We start from the raw sequence: 16,329 nt of genomic DNA, 5'->3' as shown, positions 1-16,329 counted from the left end.
GTATTATATTAGCTATTCTTTGGTACAATGCACTGCATATCTATAGTCAACTGAAAAAGAAAAGCTCTTTTAGTCACACTTTATGCTTAAGACCTCATTTGATATTGTAAAATGAAAAACTGCATAGAGGCCCAAAATGAATATGTTGTACCATTAACATGTTTCTCATGTGCTTCTTAGGGTTATATAGAGTACGTCATTCAATAAGCCTTCCTATAAAACTTCAGTTGACCTTATCTTTACATTCAAACAATAAACAAACAGTTTATCTTTCATATTGATTTGCTTCATTATCCAAACCTCATTTTACATATTTGACAATGAAAAGACATGATGATTTTCTGGTACTCTAACAACTACAATGTAAATACCATTATTTTTAAGGCAATGACGAACTATTTCTGTTTGCTATATGCTTTACCAACTCAAAGACTGTTGTTACACAAAATGTTTTGGCCTCATATAATTACATCTTGTTTGATGTTAATTTGTTGTATTTCTACTAAAACTTTCACGGTTCCTTTATAACATTGTCTAGCCACCAGTCTGCATCATCCATAAATGACAATACTGTGAACCACTGAATTATGCATGCATCTTTACTGAAAAGCAAAACCAAACTAGAACAAAAAAATTACAAAAGGAATTTAATGACTTTGCTAGGAAGAATTACTTTCCATCTTTTCTAGGTCTCCTTTAAGAATGAATTGCATACAGGTAAAATAATTATTGAGACATCATGACTGTTATTCAGCCATGTAATTTTAAAAAATTTTCTTCATATTAACATTTCATATCCTAAAATATAGAACAAAATTTCCCGTTTTTCTCTGTTATGTTGTGGATTGTCCATGAGAAGCTTCAATAGACCATATTGCTCAGAATCTGAATACGTACCAAAAGCTGCCACTTTTATGATAATGGCTTGAATGTTAGATGATATCATTTCTTTAAGCAATACTTCCTGGTTCCGACGCCAAAGGTAAGCTAAAGGCTGAAGATTAAGCCTTCTGCATCTTAAAAACAAACAAAAAATTGGATAAAGCCAAGCATTATGCTTTTACACAGCATGATTCATGTAAAATTAAAGAAAATTAATTTCTCTAATTTCCTACCTTTAAATGATTTTTCTTCTACAATTTCAATTACAATATTATTCCTAGATTTCAGTATATACATTAAGTTTAATACAAAAAAAGAAATAAACTTGTTCTGACTATAATTCATCTGTGTAAGATCTAACTCACTGATGTTTACAGATTTGCATGGGAACATAAGTAAAACCATGAGAAAATGCATTCCTAAACCTTTAGGGACACAAAGCAATTAATACCTTAGGAAGTAATCACTTTATGAACACAGCTAAGGCAAGAGTTACTGCTTTGTGATAAATGTAGCACATGTCACTAGTACAATATGCTGAGTTTGTTACACTCAACAAACCTATAATTTGGATCAACACCCAAGGAAATGAATCATTCTGGAAAATGTATACAGCTTATGATACAAAGTAACAACTTGTTAATGTAAATTTAATTATTTGTTTTGATACATATCATATTTAGTCAGCATTTGATACACAGCATTTGATTGTTTATCAAGTTAGAGAATCACTAATTTGGACTATTGATAGGTAACCCTTCTGCAAATTGTCAAATACCATCAGTTGGTGATAAAATGTGAAATGCTTAGTTCGTGAAAAACTTAAAAACATTTAACTACGGAACTACCTCAGAGCACTCAAAAATTACATTTATTTGTCAATTATCAGTGTTTATCTAATAAAATTTCTCCCGTATGTTAGATAGACCCACTAGTATTGGTGTCAAGACTTTATAGTTAAATGGATGTTTAATGTTGACATCTAAATCCATAGTTAGCACCCATATAATCAGACTGGTTTTGTTATTACTTTCATATATTTTAACAGAGCACTAATTTGTAAAATTAACAGAAATATTTAGCAACTCTACATGTGAAGCAGTTCATTTAGGTGCCTAACTTTAACAAATTAGCTGAATTCAAGAAAGCAGGATGGTTTATGTGAAAGAACTTTATTGCAAGGGGTAAATTTACAGATCAATGTAAATTTTTTTTACCACTGAGCGACCTTGGAATTAATCAGATCTGTTTGAAATATTGTGATGTCCTGTCAATCTTTTGGCTGTGGTAAAAGACCTGAAATCCACAATCAACAAAAGCAATCTTTTCTAAAATATCTAGTAACATGATCAGGCAGTCATTAAAATGTTTTAAGTGTAAGGGGAAAGAAAAAGAAAGGAGCTATTTCTGACTGCAATTTACCTATGTAAAGCATAAAGAAAACACCCATGCTGTGTAGTTTGCTGATGTGAGTTGAGATGGCATAGCATTAACTTTACCATTCTTAGAGTTCATAAATGATTCCAGATACTTGCTTTTATCATCAACAAATAACTAATGAACCCACGAAATTATAATTAATTTTTAACACAAGGTGGTTTTGCATTTCATCAGACATATGTAGTGAAATTTCTTTTCCAGACCCAAATCAAATCTTGGCCTATAGAACACACACAATTTCCATTACATAATCCTTTTTTTATTTAAGATTCTTAAAAGTATCACAATATATCTACACTTAAAAATTATTACAGTCTATCTAGACTTAAAGAGTGTGCACAGTATGAATGACAAATGAAAGCTCCTGATTAATGATAACAGATTTTAGATTTTACGAAAGTGAGAAAGACATGCACATAAGGATTCTCTTACATTTAATTCCTGATAACAAGTCACAGGATGTTCCTCTATATTAAAACTCTGTTGAAAAATAGAGATCATTGACCACAACACCATAGCCACTGGAATTGTGGAAAGCCTTCTGTTGAAGGATCTGAACCTACTCAACTATTTTCATATCAAAACTCTGAGCATTTTCAACAGATCCATGACTTGAAGAGCAATCCAAAAATCCAGTATAGTTTCTATTGGTTTTTTACTAATGAACACATGGTTCCAGGGGAAAAAAAAAAGAAAATTTTTTTAAAAAAAGATACTTATATTAACAAATTGAATTAATTGGGTATCCTAGAACATGAGAAATAAAGCAATTGTTTCTGCTCCAGAATTTGAGTTAGAAAACAAACAAGTAAAGCACCAGGATGTGTATAATAATCAAGATTAATATTTTCTTACACATCTTCAACTCGAACTCTCTGGTAGTCGGAAAGAATGGCTCCCACAGATACACCCTCCACTCCTTCTTTGTCCTGAAAAAAAGACATGAAATATTAATGATAGCAGTATATGCTGGCCTAAGCAATAGAGCTTCAGTACCTCTACTAGCAGAATTAACCAAGAATAAATCTTTTTCACTGTGCCCAGTACATGGAACTGAATAGGCTCGAATGCAGATCTTCCATAGAAGAGAGCAGCACAGCTGACCTACTGTATCAGCTACTAGTCTAACACAGCAATCTACTTGACTCAAGTACTATTCTATGGAAAAAATAACCAGGGTAACTGAAAAGTACCAGATTTAAGAGCTTATCCTAAAGTTTTCCTGACATCCTGAAAACTACTTCCAGTTCTTCACTATAACTGAGGTGTTTGCTATCCCACCTACAAATAAATATCAACAACATACAATCACCATGACTAATTAAACTGTAGGCATTTGTCACAATATGCAGCACAAGAGGGTGTGAGATCACTCTTTTTATGCTAACACCAGAACAAGACAACTTGCAGGCAATTTACTCAACATCACCTTGTAAAAATTCTGCTATAAAAAAAGGTTTTCCAAGACATATTTTCTCTGTTTCATTGCAATTACCTAAGCCAATAGTACTTTTTCTTGTAAACACACTGAGAATGTAACATCTGAAAATGCATGTACTTACAATATTTCATGACCTCTTGCATTTTTAAGTTGCTTGAGTCCCAATCAACATGCTGAATTTACTTTCTCTTCCTAATATTTGCTCCAGACAGACTTTAGTTAAAGTTGTTTTCCTCTTTAAACCAAGGTTGATCACAACTATACAGCATGACTTACCTTCTGGATCTGCTCAGTTAGACAGCAATCCTGTGAAGTTTGCAGCAAGATTTTACCACAAAATTTTCAACTATATACTTAGATATGAATTTCAAAATCAAATCAGACTTTGCCTGCCATGGTACTGAGTTTACAATTCATTTTCAGTTTCTTACCAATAAAATTATGTGGAAGGTGTTTTATTTGTTACTATATCATAGGGAAAATTTTCCTGGTTTATGTCTGTCTGGGATATTCTTTCCTCAATCTATTATCTTAATCTTCTTTACATTAATCCTCACCTCATATTTGCCCAACCAAATTCCTAAGTTATTCATACCCATCTATACTTCTGATTTAAGAGTCACCGTATTTATCAAAATTCCTAGCTGTAGTAATCTGAAAATTATATCACTGTTCAATTTATGTACTTCTCCATGTCATTAATGGATATATGATTTAATATGAAACTTAATGCTAAATCATACAGGATTCAGGTTGATGCTTCTCACATATCTAGAAGTCATAGTACTGATAAAAATTAATTTTAGCTTATCTGTCACTTGTTCATTATCCACTGCTGGTATTATCAGTATTATTACTATTATCCAGACAGTATTACTTCTGCTTCTCTTTGAGCTTTCTGTGCAATAATGTTTCAAAGTTCTTTTCAGAATAAAGATAAATCACAGACATTTCAATTTACTCAACTCACCCATCCAGAATTTCATTTCTTGAAAAGTTAACAGTTATGTAAGTAGTTTTCTTTAAATAAATTTGATAAAATGATTCATGAAGCCTTCCTGGATCATCAGGTACATCTAAAATGTTTTCCCCATACTCCTTTGTTTCATGCAATTTTGATATATGCAGTTTATCTGTACTGCTACAATTGCACTCAAGTTGCACTCTTCAAAGTTCTTTTTAGAAAGATTATAAAGTTAAGTCACCTAACAGTCTTGGAAAACATGACAGCTAAGTATTGTTTGTTTGTATTTTTATGTAAAAAGAATATCAGTAACAATTCCTTCAAAATGTGCTTCGTCACAATGTTCAGACATCATCCAACATGTCCAGAAACATTACCTGTATTTCTGCTGATGTGAACAGGCAACATATCCTCAAAGGTAAAAATCATGAAGTGGTCCATGCACACAACCTGACATCATGAACCAATATTATTAAACAATTAATACATTAAATATTAACTGTCCATGTTTCCAAGTCACCACAAATATTTCTGTATGAAGGAATAAAGCAGCCTGTATCCCTTTCTGCTCAATAGACTGTATTATATTTGTAATGGAAACACAGAATCAGAAGTGAGGCTTCTCACTTTTGCAAACAAACTTGAGGCTCCTGCTGTGAAGTATATCCAGACTATCTGGTACTAGAACAATTCATGGTTATAAAACTGAATGCCTTTATAGGGAGAGAAGTATTCAACTACAGAGGAATACAGGGGAAGACAAAACCAGAAAAATGCTGCAGAAAAGCATCTGCATTTATATGATCAGAAAGCAAACTGGGGACTCAGGGCCGATGGCAAGGGACAAATAAAGCAGATTTAGCCTATGATTCAGCAAACACAACAAAACCAAACCTACAAAGAACTCCTACAATCACCTCCATAGCCTCCCAGTGTTAGAGATACTGGATGTTCAAATGTTTTTTCATTACTACTTCTTCATGTAAGGTAGCATAACAATACAAATGATAGACCACATCTAATGTATCTGCAGAATATATGCAGGGTTTCTGCAGCTGGCCCACCAGAGTGGCAGGTACTACTGGCATTACACTAGAAATCTGTTCAAGTGGTAAGTATTTATAATTCATGGAACAGGGAACTAGATTCAATGATCACAATAAAAACAAGCAAAATATCAGAAAAAAGGCAAAACAAAGAATTATTCAGATTTTCTACTCATGAAGATTACCAAAATTGTTTTGCTTTCATTAAATTAACAGCAGGTGAATACATTAGTGTTACATTCTAGTAAACAGATCTGACTCTAATCCAATCTTTAATCTTTCAGATTCCATTAAGACACAAGTCAATTTGTTCTTATGAATAACCATGTGCAACAGAAAGCCACTGACTGATAGAATACCAACCACCAAACCCTCTACATTTTTTAAGACTTTATACACATACAGTAATAGTACAGTTGACCTTTCTGGCTGAATCCATCACAATATGTTGACATCAAGACATGCTTAATGGGAAGACTGTGAGCATTCTTTTTGATTTCAGTAAGATTTTGCTATTAAGTTCTGCATGCTCCAATTTACAGGACTTTGACAGGTAAAAAAATATTTTATGGTCACCCAGTAAATAATTTTAACTATATTTAGCTGTATGTGTATATTACATATTTTATTGACATCCATCTCTATGTTTACTTGATAGTTCTCTTTTTTGTAGTTGGAAGATACAGAACATACATTCTTGCAAGGCAGTCCTTAACTGTTAACATCCAGAAAATAATTTTGAGTTGTCTTGCAATCCTCACTTAATTGCAATGCAAAGATAAGCACTCTTTTCTGATCCATGCAAATGTCAACTCTCAAGACTGCCATCACAACTGCAATTAGTACTACCATCCACTGGAAGAATAACAGGAGTCAAAGGAATCAAATCACATCACTTAACTTCAATATTACAGTACTTTTCTGATACAGGGTCCATCCACAAGATCAGACATAAAAATGCCTTAATGATTCTAATACTGAGGTGTTTCAGAAAGAACTGGTAGAAAATTATCTTATAGTGTCACAGATAATAAACAGAGGTGATCACACTTTGAAATTATGCTGGTTTAAGGACTTAGCATCAAAAGTATCAATTCTAAAATACTGTTTTAATGCAAATGTTTTTAAGCTTTTATTGAGTATTAGCAGCAGCAATAATTTTTAAAAGCGGAAGAGTTTGGAGCTCACTGATTAAGCACAGATTCCCAACACTGTCACTACTTAACAGTATTGTTTTATTTTTATGCATCTGTCTATTGTGTGTAGTATCATTATGCTGTGAATGAAAGCAAATGTAATATAATTTTAAATTATTCTGAATTTTTATTCTTACTATAATTTTGAACAGTTAAGTTTACAAACTTTTCCAGCATAAAATTGTATTGCCACCAATTCTTATATACAATAGGAGATTTTTTTTTTTTTTTTTTGCTCACAGGTTCACTTGAAATATTCAGGGCTTCTCCTGACTATTTCTGTCAAAAAGGAGTTATAAATAAAGTAAAAATGTTCAGCCATAGTGGCTGGATAGAGAATGATATTTAGGAAATGATATTCAGTATAAGTTTTCCAAACACTTGAGGAAATTTCTCATGCAGTGTTCTAACACAAAGTTTTTTCTATCTATTTCTTGATTTTAAAAAATCATGCTCAGATATTCTGGAAAACCAGAAACTAAAAAACATTTCATAACAATTCTCATCGTTCAGTTCTAAGTTACCAGGGGCAAACTATCCCATAGACTAATTTCAGTAAGTAATGTTTTTGAAGTACCTGATACAAATAAACACAAGGCTGTAGAACTGTTGTCTAACAACTAGATTAACCTCCATGGCTACATAAATACACATATCATACACAATTCTCCATATTCTTTTATCAGAGAATCATAGAATGGTTTGAATTGGAAGGGAACTTAAAATGTCATCTAGTTCCAACCCCCCTGCCATGGGCAGGGACACCTTCCGCTAGACAAGGTTGCTCAAAGCCCCGTCCAACCTGGCCTTGAACACTGCCAGGGAGGAGGCAGCCACAATTTCTCTGGGCAACCTGTTTTATAATACATACACTTCTCTTTCCTCACCAAAATAAATAATAAGTTTGCTGTGATCACCTTATTTGTTACAGTGCACTGCAAATCTGTTCTTACCACAACAGTTTCTATCATATATACTCTTTCTTCTCTAATAATGGCAAAAAAAAGTTGTATCAGAGATATAAGAAAACAGTAACCCTATCATAAACTTCAAGAAAATAAGTGATCCTCATAATAAACAAATATGCAGTGAAATGAATACCTGTACGACTTCTTTTCGTGATCTCCCAAATACAGAGATTCACAGAATCTCCTGTTCATCCATGAAGATGGCAACTGATTTGCCTCATACATTTTTTAACAAGCTCACAGAGCAATGAACACTGTACTTTTTTAATTCAGTTTTTCAAGTTCTCACAAAATATGCACATCAGCAAAGATACTCAGTGAGAAAAATCCCTCAGATTAAAAAGAAAAGTACCTAGAAGTAGAGACTTAAAGTGTCCTGTTCTTATACAAACACAATACTACTTCTATATTAAAATGAACTGCTTTGTAGACCTATTTGTTTGGGATTTTAAAAATTCTAGTCCTGAATCCTAGGAAATCATCCCATGGTAAAGGAATTTAAAAAGCCATATCCTTTAAGGTCACAGAACTTCTATTTAACTATTGGAACAATGGCCCAAACTTGAAATTTAAATATCAAGTAGCTTTCTCATAGGTTTTGTTTTGTTTTGTTTTCAGTTATACATACCTGTAACACATTCAGAGGGTGGATGTATGTGTGTATGAATATGTATATATATACACACACAAACACATAAATATGTGTGTGTATATACATACACACATACGTATATATGTACATACATGTATGCAATATATCCTGAAGTAACGAACAGAAGACTCTCATTGGCTGCTTGCTTACAATCTACATTAAATCTGATTTAAATAATCATATACAAGATTTTCTGCACTTATTCTAGTTTATTTCCTTTGATAATACGTAAGGTTTAACCATCTTTTGAAATGGCAGTACATTGTCTCATTTTTCAGTTGCGGTTAGCATTCACATTTAAAGACTTTTGACAGGGAGCTATTCACTACCATCACTTTTCATTTAGTTCTTCTGATGGTAAAGAGCAAATATAAACTTCCATTACTGTCCAGACAGCAGCTTCCACAAGGAGAAACATCAATATACTTAATACATGCTTTGAAATGGGAGAACTAGTTAATATACTTACATACCATGAAATGGAATAAATTCAATCCCCCTATTCTGTATGGTTCAACAAATCAGGGTTGGAGTGGCACAAATTCAAGAAATAAGAAGATTTGAAGGGAAGAAGGATGGAGTATGAGGTGGAACAGAAAAAAAACCCGTACCATCTAACAACTTTATAAATTCCTCAACTGGACAAAGTTTACATAAAGCCTTGCTGCACAGCGTATTCAGCTCAGCACTTGAAGAATGCAAAGAGCACTAACTGAAAACTAGTTCGTCACTGGATTCACTGTTTGGTATGGAAAGAGTTATTGGACATTTTGCAAACAGATAGGATTTTGTTTCATTCAAAGCTGATTGTGGTTAGCAGAGAATCAATCCCAGAACCAACGGTGCCAGGTCTCGGGTACTACACTTCACCTTTTAATGTGGAATCTGATCGGGTTTGGTACCACAAAAAGCATGTTCACAAAACTGCAGTCTCAGCATGGGTAGAGCCGGCTGACATCTGCAGGCTAAATATCAGGCATCTGTGCTGAACTCTAAAGCCAAAAAAGCAAATTTCGGAAAATTCTGGAGGAAAGATGTTAGGTGCTGTATCATATAAAAAGTAACAGAGAACAGAAAATTGTTCAAGGAACATTAATGGAAGGGTGGTTTTTTTTCTTGGGTTGTGGGGTTTTATTGTTATTATTAAAGAAAACGTGTACTTCAAAAGATTATTTAAACTATGCAAAACTTTACTAATACGTTGCTAGTGCAATAGGTTAGTCCAAACTAAAAATAAAATGCTTCTCTGAAATATTTGAATAATACACTTATACTCAGTACAGTATACTCTGTCACAAAGTATTACATCACAAAGTATGTAATGTATACATAAAAACAGATGCTAAACATAGAGGCATACAGATGCTAACAACTTTTTATTTTCCATATGACTTTTTAAAACTTACTTTTCCCCTTCAAAACTACCAAAATTACTCATTTTAGAAGGCAGATATGAAAAATAAACTTTTAAAGAACATCTATATAACATGAATTTTTAGCAGCAGTACACAGCTTTTTTATGTACATAATTATTAGTGATGTTTTAACTTTAAGTGAAATTACATCATTATTACATGTCTTGTTATAACCATTAATTTATTCCTGTTCATAAGATTCATGAAGAACAATCTTCATGAACAATTGTATTAGAACAGCAAACTGATCTCTGCAACTGTAACTGTACTAAAATGTACAATTTATGTTTAAAGCTTCATAGTTTTAAAGTTATATATATTTTAAAAGTTTAATGAATAATACAATTCAAAATTGCTGCTGTGTATCATAAATTAGTTTTAGCTGTATTTCCATTAGAAAATAGTATAAAAAATTAAAGAGTTTTATGAAAGCTCCAAAACACCAGTGCCATGAGTATGCTTACTGCTATGCTGTTGTTAGGGTGGCTCTGTAATACCCAGTGCAATATTGACAAACTGGTTCACAGCTGAAGTGAAATATAAACACAAACTTAAGAGTAATTTATGCTAGCACACTGTGATTTCAATTTTGCTTTTATTTCAGCAACTGAAATTCAATTAAGAATAGTGATGATAATTTGAGGAAATGTCTGCATATGCATTGTAGCATATAATACTGGTAGAAGTATTCTACTAGTAAGTAAAATATTCATTGCAGTAGTATTAGTAGAGAGGGTTTTTTTAATTTCACATTTTAATGTCTTTACCTGACCCTCTCAGAGTTCAGCAAAAAGAAAATTAGTGCTAATGTTTTCAATTTAATTAGTATATTACAAGCACTGTAATTATTAGTGGGAAATGTTATATTAATGAATGTAAAAGTTAGCTGTAAATTACCTTGGAGTTATTATCAATTTCCCAAGTTACTGCTCCTTAAGATAACCCTTTCCCTATGGTCCTTTCGGTAATTTTTCTTTGCCTGATAAACATGATGATTAAACAGCACACAGTGCAAACCTTTGATACTTTTTAAATTAAATCCATACCAGCCTAAGGGCTGTGTCTGATTTCAACTAAATGTGTCAGTTAATCAGATAAAAAATTATCAGCAACTCAAAGAAACAGCAGCCTTAGGCTTCATCAGTGCTAGAGAAAGCTGAACAAAATAAGACATACAGACAATATCACATTATGAGAAAAGGTTACTGCTAAGCATATCACTGCATAGAACTATCCACTACCGTATTTATGTCTATCTTAAAAGAAATATTGCATACAACAGCCAAAATAATATCGAAGAAAGAAAAAGGAAGTGTTAGACCTGTGCCTATATATGCCTGTTCAAGTGTATTGCAAGAAAATTTGAACACTTCCATTCAGAAAAATGCGGACTATCCCTAAAAATTTACTGTTTAAAACAGATCTATGTAAGAAACTGAAGTATAAATAGCTGCAGAATGGTTAAACTAGGTTTAATTTTTAACATTTGCTTCACAGATTTGCCACAATAGAGTTCATTTTATGACCAAGATAAAAAATAGATTATCTCTAACTGAAATTGTCTTTCCAATTAATATCCTCTTTGAAGCTTGCATGAGTAACAGAAAACTGTTACACATGCTTAAATTAAAGCTTAAGGTCATTTGTGTCTAAATAATGATTATCAGTCATTTGCAAAACTTCAAATTAAAACACAACATATTTGCAGGTGTGTGATTGAAAATATATACAGAAGTAACAGGATTTTTTAGACCTCTGCAATTATTTCAGTGGAAAATTCTTAAATATGAGGTTTGCCTTATAATTTGTGAAGCATTCTAAGATCACTGATTATACTGATTTCAAACAGAGTATGTGATTTTTCTAAGCTTTGATATGTCTGTCAGAGGCAGCTGCAAGTAATCAAAGACAGTATGGAAATATCCCTGAGACACGGGGATACAGTAATTCTACTTCAAATTGAAAAACCGCTGTTTGGTAAGGTTCTGCAGACGAGCTAGGAATCGTATAGTCTTGTGGATCACTACACATCATCTGGGACGTTCCTGTCCTCCACTTAGAGACCTCAAAGCACGTATATCTCGTGCCTTCATTCCTTAGGAAGAACTAGTTCCAAAAACAGGTGGAAATTAATTTAATGGGGATTCACATTAAATCCCTGTGTGAACACCCTCATTAAGAACTTCAGTAGTCTTCAGTGGGCTTAGCTTAACTCACTTTAAAAGTAAATTACTTTTGAATAATAGTACCTATACAAGGAGATAATACTGTGTAACTAATCCACTTTAAAAGCTAATTAGATTCATTTTCATGAATGCCCTGCATAGGGCAGACAGACACACCACCACCTTTAAGCACAACTGATGGCCTAACTTCAAGAGTTTTTCAAATGAAGTTACTGAAATACTGCATGCACACACACACACAAACTCTATTAATTCAGTGTAGGGGGGTATTCACCAGCTCTCAGTCACAGCTTTCAGTATCTAATCGCAATATCATAATAACCACCTTTAATTAGTATATGGTCCTCTTGCTACCTGGAAGCACCAAAGATTCAGGGAGATGGTGTAGGGGTACGTTTATATGCACAGGAGAACATGCACACACCAGTGCGAATGAAAAAGCAGAGCAAGCAGAAGAGAAGAAATACCATTCTCAAAGTTTAATATCCAGCAGAAGTATATTGAAATACTGCAGTTCAAAGGGCTAGAATTCTAAATGGCAGAAACACAAAACCAGGAAAATCTTCCACTGTAGTCATATAGCACACCATAAATGCAAGTTTTCCTGGTACACTTATTCTCTGTTTAGCTGCATTCACAAAGTGAAAAATTAGTCTTAGGAATTACAAATCATTCATTCACTGATTTTTTTTTTAATGTTACCTTATATATTAACTATTTTCATAGAATACAAGCAAGTTGAGACATTATTTTAGGTATCATACTATTTCACAGGGGTTTTTTTCTAAATTATTTAATTTAGATTGACTGATTCATTTTTTCCAATAAAAAATGTCATGTTAAAAACTATGCATCTAGTAGAATTTAACACAGTTAGATATACCTCTCAAAAAACACAGAATACTAAAATCAAAATCAGTACAGTTATCCACTATTGCAAAGTTTACCTAAGGACTCTTCTACAGAACTGTAAGTGTTTGTTCTCTTTAAACAAGCCAACTGAGTGTGCAAGAGGCCTACATCCAGTCAACAGAAGCTACAAAGTCTTTGACAGGGAGACAACAGTCTGCAGCTGAACGAAAAAAAAAAAAAAATTAAATTGCATTTTGTGCAGAGATTTGGTTTCACATAAATGCCTGCTTCACCTTTGGGACTTCCAACTCTGAAATGTTCAAATAATTACAGAGCAAACTTGCCTGCAGACAATTCTTTCAGGAAATCTTATTTATAAAATTACCTCAACAAAGACTGATTACTTAATTTGATAACCAAATTTAGCATGAACAGTCAACTCCAGATTGAATAAAAGACATTACATTGTAATGACAAGATGCCAGTGAACGACTACAAAACAGTCAAGCAACCATACATGTTCCTGTTCCCATGCTAGATTGGATAAGTGTTGGTGACTGCAAGTGTAACTATTTAGCAATCAAGAGCAATTATATCAACAGCTATAACATGAAAGACACAGCAAAGTTATAAACACTTCTTACACATATATCTAGAATTAGTAGTCAACCACTGTGATTTAAATTTAAAAACTAGGTTTTTAAGATACCAACAGATACAATTATGTGTGGCTTCTTCAGAGTGAAAAAAAAAAAAAAAAGAAAAAAAGTCTTTGTCTTACAAAGGCAGGTACTGGCCAATATTATTATGTTCCAGATCAATGTCTTGCTGAAGACAAACCATTTACTGAATCGTCAAAAAGATCAAAATAACTTTAGTTTGTATGTTTCTAGTCAAGAGAAGATTCATTATTTCAATGATGCAATTCAGTCCACTTGCATCATACTCTCTGACTTCAGAAAAGGCAGAATTTCACTCTTGGGTTTCTTTTTTTAGATAGTATCTTTAACAAACTGCAAGATAGCCAAAAGCCAGCCTTCATAAACTAAGTTCTTGAATATGCACACAAACTTTTTTTGCCTTGCTCTGCATTAGCTTTTGACCACATAGCCTCCTTGTGGACTAACTTCTAGATGCTAATGGCAATCTACCTCTCCACAATGAAGACCAACAAGACACAGACCCAGTACAGCATCTACAAAACAAACTCTGAACAGACTCTACAGCTTGCTCTGGTTACCTGAGGTATGCAGCATGGCTTGGATAACTCAACTCATTAACGGAATTCCACTAAGGTAAGCTACTCTAGGAAAACGTCATACAAGAATTAACTGTCTAGCCTAACTTATTTCTATATGAGTATTTTCCAAGCAATGTTATTTAATGAATATTTCAGAATACATGCTGGCAAATACTGAGGTACATGTTACTTCATGTTATTAATTCTGTGAGCAAACAGTTCTTTTTGTGTAAGTAAAACTGAAGGCATGACTGGACAAGATTTTGAGTTTTCCTTTTACTGTCATCTTACCACATGCAACAGGACAAGACTCAGAACCAGCGGAGAAAAACATGTCTTAAATTAAAATAAGCTATTTTGTCTATTAGAAATAAATCTTCTATTCCTCCCTTATGCTTCCTTGTAAAGAATATAGCTTCCTGAGAGCAAAGAAATTAAAATAAAATTTTGATTTTTCTAAAATTAACTCTTAATATGCTGTAATGCCACATTAAGTTGCCTGCTTATTTTAACATATTTGAAATCATATAAGAATTTCAGATGAAGTCAATTTTATTGTCACTCACAAGTATGACAAGTAGGTATGTTTACGTACAATTAGATAACTCATTCACCCATGTACTGCAACTGAGAACATCTTTCAAAACTGCACTTCATATTTATGAAATCTATCTAATGTGCACGCACACACACACACAGACAGATATAGATGCACTCTCATATCACCACTGAACTCTAGTTACTTTAACAGGGAAAAAAGACTTTTAAGAATACAGCAATTTGCCTATATTTTTCTTATGATTTAAAACTCAAAATAAGTGTACAAAACCTTTACCTCTTAGAGAACATCTTTTCAAATACTAAATGTTCAGAGCTTTGTAACTTCCAGTATTTGTAGGAAAGAGCTACTAAAAGTATTAATAAATCATACGCTTCATCAAAATTTAATTGTCAAACTCAGCATTACAGCAACTAGCCTTGAAGAAATAGCATCTGGAGTGTACTGTACTGGAGCAAAATTCTAAAAGAGGAAATTAACTTTCACTTAAGGTTGACCGAGATATAAAATTATTCAATGCAATATTTGAACAAGTCATGCAAACACTGTCAAAAGTGTTAATTACTACTTGCCTGAAATGTTGATCACATTCAGTAATTTGAAGTACTTCAAAAAAAATATCTGATAGACACAAAAACCAAAGTTTTAACCTGCATCTCTGCTGAGTCATGTCATCTGATAACATGAACATGATTTACATAACTAATGTACAAAGTGCAGATTCAAAATTATTTGAAATAATTCCTAAATTGTCACAAAACTATAGTGCTGAAATATGTGTAGAGTAATTGACTAATAAATTCAAAATTTTAAGTGTCAAAACCTTGATTTTTAATATAAAGCAAGTATTATATCAAAGATTTGTAGTGGCATGAGTTATTCAAATACAAAGTTATCCAATAATGAATGTATAAGAAGAAAGGCATGCTTGAGAATGTAAGATTTACTTTACCTCATTTGGTACTACTCTAATGGGAAACTGTAGGCCACTATGGACAAACAAGAGTCAGCTGGCAGCTACACAATTTTTACCTGAAAACATTCTAGGAGCATCTAAAAGTCATAAAACATTATATTCAAAGTTAAAGATAATTTTCTTTAAAGGTTATTTGACAAATTTCATCTTTCTTGCTACTTAATGACACTTAAGAAACCTACCTAAACCTAGCCTATATTTAAACCTAGCCTAAATTTAATTCACAGAATCACAGAATCGTCCAGGTTGGAAAAGACCTTGAAGACCATCTAGTCCAACCATTAACCTAACACTGACAGTTCCCAACTACACCATATCCCTCAGCACTATGTTGACCCGACTCTTGAATACCTCCAGGGATGGGCACTCCACCACCTCCCTGGGCAGCCCATTCCAATGCCTAAGAACCCGTTTGTAAAGAAATGCTTCCTAATATCTAGTCTAAACCTTTCCTGGTGCAACTTGAGACCATTACCTCTTGTTCTATCACTTATTACTTGGTTCAAGAGACT

The 16,329-nt window shown here is 33.0% G+C and overlaps 1 protein-coding gene across 2 annotated transcripts in view; it reads right to left on the bottom strand.

Annotated features, from left to right (window-relative positions):
* Positions 1-16,329, bottom strand: part of DPH6 (diphthamine biosynthesis 6) — a 217,788-nt gene that overhangs the window by 164,823 nt on the left and 36,636 nt on the right. For both annotated transcript variants that reach the window (XM_074868193.1, XM_074868194.1), the window contains 2 exons: positions 3,178-3,251; positions 898-1,016 (listed from right to left, as the gene is read on the bottom strand). In XM_074868193.1, the coding sequence (XP_074724294.1) occupies positions 898-1,016; positions 3,178-3,251 (193 nt within the window). The remainder of the gene's footprint in view (positions 1-897; positions 1,017-3,177; positions 3,252-16,329) is intronic.

The sequence above is a fragment of the Strix uralensis genome, chromosome 4 (genome assembly GCF_047716275.1).
Source record: "Strix uralensis isolate ZFMK-TIS-50842 chromosome 4, bStrUra1, whole genome shotgun sequence".
NCBI lineage: Eukaryota > Metazoa > Chordata > Aves > Strigiformes > Strigidae > Strix > Strix uralensis.
The sequence above is the reverse complement of the archived record's forward strand: the minus strand, read 5'-3'. Positions and strand labels throughout refer to the sequence as shown.